Genomic DNA, 6,000 nt, shown 5'->3' with positions numbered 1-6,000 from the left:
CGAGAGACAAAGAGGACTACTCACGGCGCCATCTTGGATCTTCCATCCATAATACCTATTTGTGCCCCCAAAGGAGTAGACATACACATGGGAAGTGGTCAATCTTCATCCCAAAATCCTCGGGCCCTAAAATAGAAATAGGCTTTCTCCCACTGACTATTTTGTTCTAACAGCCTCTGATCTCCACTCCTGGGGCCAGCCCAGGGCCAAAGCTAATGGGTGAGGATGGAAATACCAGCACCTTCAACATCTCCTATACCAATTTCTTCCAGGTGGGCTTCCCTGGATTGCATGAGCGGCGGCCCCTCCTGGTCCTGCCTCTTACCTTCCTTTATGTGACCATCATCTCAGCCAATGGTCTGGTCATCCACACGGTGGTGGGTCAGCGGAGCCTGCATCAGCCCATGTATGTGCTCATTGCCCTGCTCCTGGCTGTCAACATTTGTGCTGCCACAGCCGTGATGCCCAAAATGCTGGAGGGCTTTGTGCATTATGCTAACCCCATATCACTGCTTGGCTGCCTGGCCCAGATGTTCTTTATTTACTTCACCCTCCTTCTGGACTACAACCTCCTGCTTGCCATGGCCCTAGACCGCTACATGGCCATCTGCCACCCACTCCGCTACACTGACCTGATGACCTCCCGCCTGCTGGGCATGCTGGCCATTCTTGCCCTGACACGGAGCCTGGGAGTGGCAGTGCCCTTGGTGGTGCTAACCTCACGAGCTCAGTTCTGCCGGACAGCAGTGATTCGACACTTCACCTGTGAGTACATTGCACTGCTGAGCATAGCTTGTGGAGACTTGACCTTCAATAATCGGTTGGGGCTGGCCATGCGGCTGGTCACTGTGACCTTTGATTTAGCCCTGCTGGGGACCTCCTACACCCGCATCATCTATGTTGCTTTCCGGATCTCTTCTGGGAAAGCCCGAGCCAAGGCCTTGCACACGTGTGGCTCCCACTTACTGGTCATCCTCACCATCTACCTCTCCGGCCTCTCCACTTCCATTGTTTTCCGAGTGACCAGGACTGTGTCTCAGGATGTCCAGAACCTGCTCAGTGCCATCTATCTGCTGCTCCCAGGAGCCTTGAATCCTGTCATTTACGGGGTGAGGACCAGGGAGATCCGGGAACACGTAGAAAAGATTCTCTGTGGAAATGAATCAGCCCAGGAGGCTAGGGAGAAGCCAAAGAGGCTGCAGAATAGGCGAGTGGATGGGAAACTGCCAGGGTGAGAGGACTACATCAACTCAGGAAGTTGGGGCTGTGACCTTAGGGAACAAGAGACAAGCAGGCAGTACTGAGGGACAGGCTGAAATTTCCAGAGGGAATTATGGGCTTAACAGAACGTCCAATGTTAGTCAACTATTGCTTTTTGAATACTTAGTATGCTCTTTTTTTCACTCCAATAATAAAATTGCTTTTCCCTATTTATCCTTGTTAGTTTAGTTTCTCTGGCATCTTCCCTCTGACTCCTGAGAAAGCCCCCAATTATCTGGATGTATGGAGCTCCACTGCAAGTTGTATAGACCAAGTCATACAGAAGATGACCTGCCCTAACAAACAGTCTGAAACAAATAAGCCAGTCAGGCCCTTCCCTGGGGCCCAGTCTCTCCCAAATATAGCCTAAGACTTGACACGAAGCCCAGTCTGACCAAATACAGCTCAGCCTTGATGCCTCCAGTCTAATCCAAACACACAGGTTGGGTTCTAGAGTCTGAGTAGTCGCAAAAACAGGTGAGGCCCTGGCTGATACCCTGAATCTGACACAGGCACACAGGTTAGGCCTACCCCAGGTGTCCAGTCTAGCCCAAACAGGTCAGGTCCTGCCCACCAGGATCAGACCCAAGTCTGATCCAAAGACTATACTAGGTCCTGATCTGCTACTTGAGCCTGACCCAAAGCTATAGGTCAGGCCACTCTTCCCATGATAGCCAGTGTGATTTATTTAAAAGTTGCCCCCTGTTTAATACACTTCCACAGTTCTCTGTCATCTATAGAACAAGTGTCCTTCAGGGATGTCCCAGAAAGGGGCTGTGGTGTCTGCATACAGCACAGAGCCATCTGTAAACCACCCAAGTTTTCTCTTCTTCTATCAACTGATCATAGGGAATTCTCCATGAGGCCATAGGAGCAGGCTGGGAGAGAGAAGGTGTAGCAGGAATGAGAACTGTGGGCATTTGGGCCTCTTCTTTAGTAACTTACTTGTGCTTTCAAGGCCTGCTTAAGCTCAATCTTGTATATACCACTTCCACTTGATGATGGAATGTTACTGTGCATGCCCAATTTTATGGTTTGGTGGGTTAGACACCATCCAGTTAATGATGGGCAGCTCAGGTTGCATGGTAACTTGGTGGCCCATGGTTAAGCATTCAGTATCTACTAAGGCCCACTAGCAGGCCAAAAGCTGTTTCTCAAAAGGTGAGTAGTTATCAGCAGAGGATGGCAGGGCTTTGCTCCAAAATTCTAAGGGCCTGCCAAAGTCTCCAAACAGCATCCATATCTGCCACTGACACTTCACCACCAGGGATCTGCTGGACCATATGGCCCAAGTGGCAGCTTGCAGGGCAGCCTGGACCTGTTGAAGAGCCTTCTCTTGTTCTGGGCCCCACTCAAAACTAGCAGCTTTTCAGGTCACATGGTAAATAGGCCAGAGTAGCATACCGAAATGAGGAATATTGTTGCCATGTTGCCCCCAAAATCCAAAGTGGTCCACTAGGCGCTGTGCCTCTCTTTTGCTTGTAGGAGGAGCCAGATGCAACAATTTATCCTTCAGCATAGAAGAAATATCTCAACATACCTCATACCACTGGACCCCTAGAAAATTCACTGAGGCAGAAGGCCCCTGAATTTTTGTCAGATTTATTTCCCACTCTCTGACACACAAATGTCTTACCATTAGTCTAGAGTAGTTGCTACTTCCTGCTCACTAGATCCAATCAGCATGTCATCAACATAATGGAGCAGTGTGACGTATTGCAAGAGAGAAAGGTCATCAATATTAACTAAGTTATGACATAGGGGCTGGAGAGTTGATAGACCCCTGAGGCAGAACATATACATGGTTACCCAGAAGCTTGTGTCTTTAAGTATTTGATTAGGTGTATCCAATGAGGGTATTTTCCATATTTCTATTGCCATATTATACCGTGGACTACCAGTGCTCTCTTTACTACTGGAAATAGTCATTAGTGCCTTTAAATCTAATCAGATTAGAGAACCAATTTCAGAAACTCCAGAACCAATTCAGATTCCATTCCTCTAGAACCACTTTTGGTACCAAAATCTGTGTTAGTCAAGGTTCTCATTCTCCAGAGAAACAGAACCAATAAGGGGTGTGTGTGTGTACACACATATATACATACATATAGACTCATATAGAGAGAGAGACTCTCCCTATCTATATCTATATCAAGAGAGAGAGATTTTAAGTAATTGGCTCACACAGTTGTGGAACTAGTAAATCGAAAATTGGCAGAGTTGGCCTACAGACTGAAGACTCAGAAAAGAGCTCAAGTCCAAAGGCAGTCTGGAGGCAGAAGTCTTTCTTTCTCAGGAGACCTCAGTCTTTTTTCTCTTAAGGACTTCAGTTGATTGGACGAGGCTGCCACATTATGGAAAGTAATCTGATTTGCTCAAAGTCTGATTTAAATGTTAATTTCACCTAATAAAATACCTTCACAGTGCTATCTAGACTAGCGTTTGACCAAATATCTGGGTACCATGATCTACCCAGTTGACACATAAAACTAACCATCACAGATTCCTAGGCTCAGAGCAAGCCTAGCCAAGTGTTGAAGGAGTGCCCTAGCACAGGGCCAATCTGCAAAGACTGAGAGAACTCCTGAAACTCTAGGAAACCTGTCAAAACGTTAACTGAACATATACCAAAGGAAGAGACTTCACTGCAAAAATAGAAAGTCTCAAACAAAATATTTCAACAAAAAAACCACAGGCATACAAAGAACCAGGAAAATATAGCTCATTCAAAAGAACAAGATGAACTGACAGAAACCATCCCAAAGGAAGCCCAGCCATCAGATTTACCAGACAAATACATTGAAACAACTGTCTTAAGTATGCTTAAAGACCTAAAGGAAAATGTGGACAAACAAGTAAAGGAAATCAGGAAAATGATGTATTAACAAAATCAGAACATCAACAAAGAGAAATTATTAAAAGGAACCAAATGGAAATTCTAGAGCTGAAAAGAATAACTGAAATGAAACTTTCACTAAAGGAGCTGTTCAACATCAGATATGAGCAGGAAGAAGAAAGAATCAGTGAACTTGAAGATAGGACAATTGAAATTATCGAGTCTAAGAAGCAGAAAAGGAATGAAGAGTGAACAGAGCGTAAGGGACTTGTGGGACGCTAATAAATTGACCAATAGATTTATTATAGGAGGCCCAGGAAGAAAAGAAAGGGGCAAAAAAATTATCTGAAGAAATAATGGTTGAAAACTTGCCAAACTTAATGAAACATGTGAATCTACCAATCCAAGCAGCTCAACAAACCCCAAGTAGGATAAATTCAGAGACCCATACCAAGACACATAACCATAAGGATGGTTACCATCAAAAATACAAAAAATTAATAAATGCAGGCAAGGATGTAGAATAATTGCAACTGTCATGCACTGCTGGTGGAAACGTAAAATGGTGCAGCTGCTATACAAAAGTTTGGGAGGTTCTCACACAGTTGAACACAGATTACTATATATTCTAGCAGTATATATTCCAGGTACCTACCCAAAAGAATTCAAAGTAGGAATCCAAACAGATACTTGTGCATCACTGTTCATAGCAGCATTATTCACAATAGCCAAAAGGTGGAAATAACTCAAATGGCTATTAACAGATGAATGGATAAATAAAATGTGATATATACATGCAATGGAATATTATTCAGCCTTAAAAAGAAATAAAATTCTGATAAACGCTAAATGGATGAATCTGAAAACATTATACTAAGTAAGCCAGACAGAAAATGACACATATTGTATGATTCCATTTAAATGAGGTAGCTATAATAGGCAAATTCAGAGACAGAAAGTAGAATGGAGGTTACCAGGGACTGAGGAGAGAAGAGAATGTGGAGTTCCTGTTTTATATACAGAGTTTCTGTTTGGGATAATGAAACAGTTCTGGAAATACTGGCATACCTCATTTTATTGCATGTCACAGATAGTGTTTCTTACAAATTGAAGGTTTGTGGCAACCCTGCCTCTAGCAAGTCTATCAGCTCCATTTTCCAAGAGCATTTGCTTGCTTTGTGTCTGTGTGTCACATTATGGTAATGTTTGCAATATTTGAAATTTTTTATTATCATTATATTTGTATGATCTGTGATCAGTGATCTTTGATGTTACTACTGTAATTGGAATGTCATGAACTGCGCCCGTATGCGACAGTGAACTTAATAAATGTTGTGTGTGTTCTAATTGCTCCATCAACTGGCCCTTCCCCCATTTCTTTCCCTCTCTTCAGCCGTCCCTATTCCCTGACACACTAATATTGAAATTAGGCCAATTAAACACCCTAGAATGGCCTCTTAAGTGTTCAAGTGAAAGGAAGAGCTGCATGTTTCTCACTTTAAATCAAAAGCTAGAAATTATTAAGCTTAGTGAGGAAGGCATGTTGAAAGCAAAGATGGGCTGAAAGCTAGGCCTCTTCGGCCAATTAGCCAAGCAGTGAATGCAAAAGAAAAGTTCTTGAAGGAAATTAAAAGTGCCACTCCAGTCAACATACAAATGATTAATAAAGTAAAATGGCCTTATTGCTGATAGGAGAGTTTTAGTGGTCTGGATAGAAGACCAAACCACCCACAACATTCCCTTAAGCCAAAGATTATTTCGGAGCAAGGCCCTAACTCTTGTCAATCCTATGAAGCCTGAGTGAGAGAGGTGAGGAAGCTGCCGAAGAAAAGTCTGAAGCTAAGAGGTTGGTTCATCAGATTTAAGGAAAGATGCCATCTCCATTTCACAAAAGTACAAGTGAA

General features: G+C 43.6%; 1 protein-coding gene across 1 annotated transcript; it reads left to right on the top strand.

The window, feature by feature from the left end:
• Nucleotides 1–215: 215 nt before the first annotated feature.
• Nucleotides 216–1,235, top strand: OR55B1 (olfactory receptor family 55 subfamily B member 1). The gene has a single exon (XM_001496727.3). The coding sequence runs from the start codon at nucleotides 216–218 to the stop codon at nucleotides 1,233–1,235; it is 1,020 nt and encodes a 339-aa protein (XP_001496777.1).
• Nucleotides 1,236–6,000: the final 4,765 nt, after the last annotated feature.

Source organism: Equus caballus, chromosome 7 (genome assembly GCF_041296265.1).
Source record: "Equus caballus isolate H_3958 breed thoroughbred chromosome 7, TB-T2T, whole genome shotgun sequence".
NCBI classification, from domain to species: Eukaryota; Metazoa; Chordata; class Mammalia; order Perissodactyla; family Equidae; genus Equus; species Equus caballus.
This window is presented reverse-complemented; position numbering and strand designations above follow the sequence as displayed.

Bases quoted from the DNA above. Each gene is read 5' to 3' on its own strand.
- OR55B1 (XM_001496727.3), top strand. From the start codon at position 216: ATGGGTGAGGATGGAAATACCAGCACCTTCAACATCTCCTATACCAAT.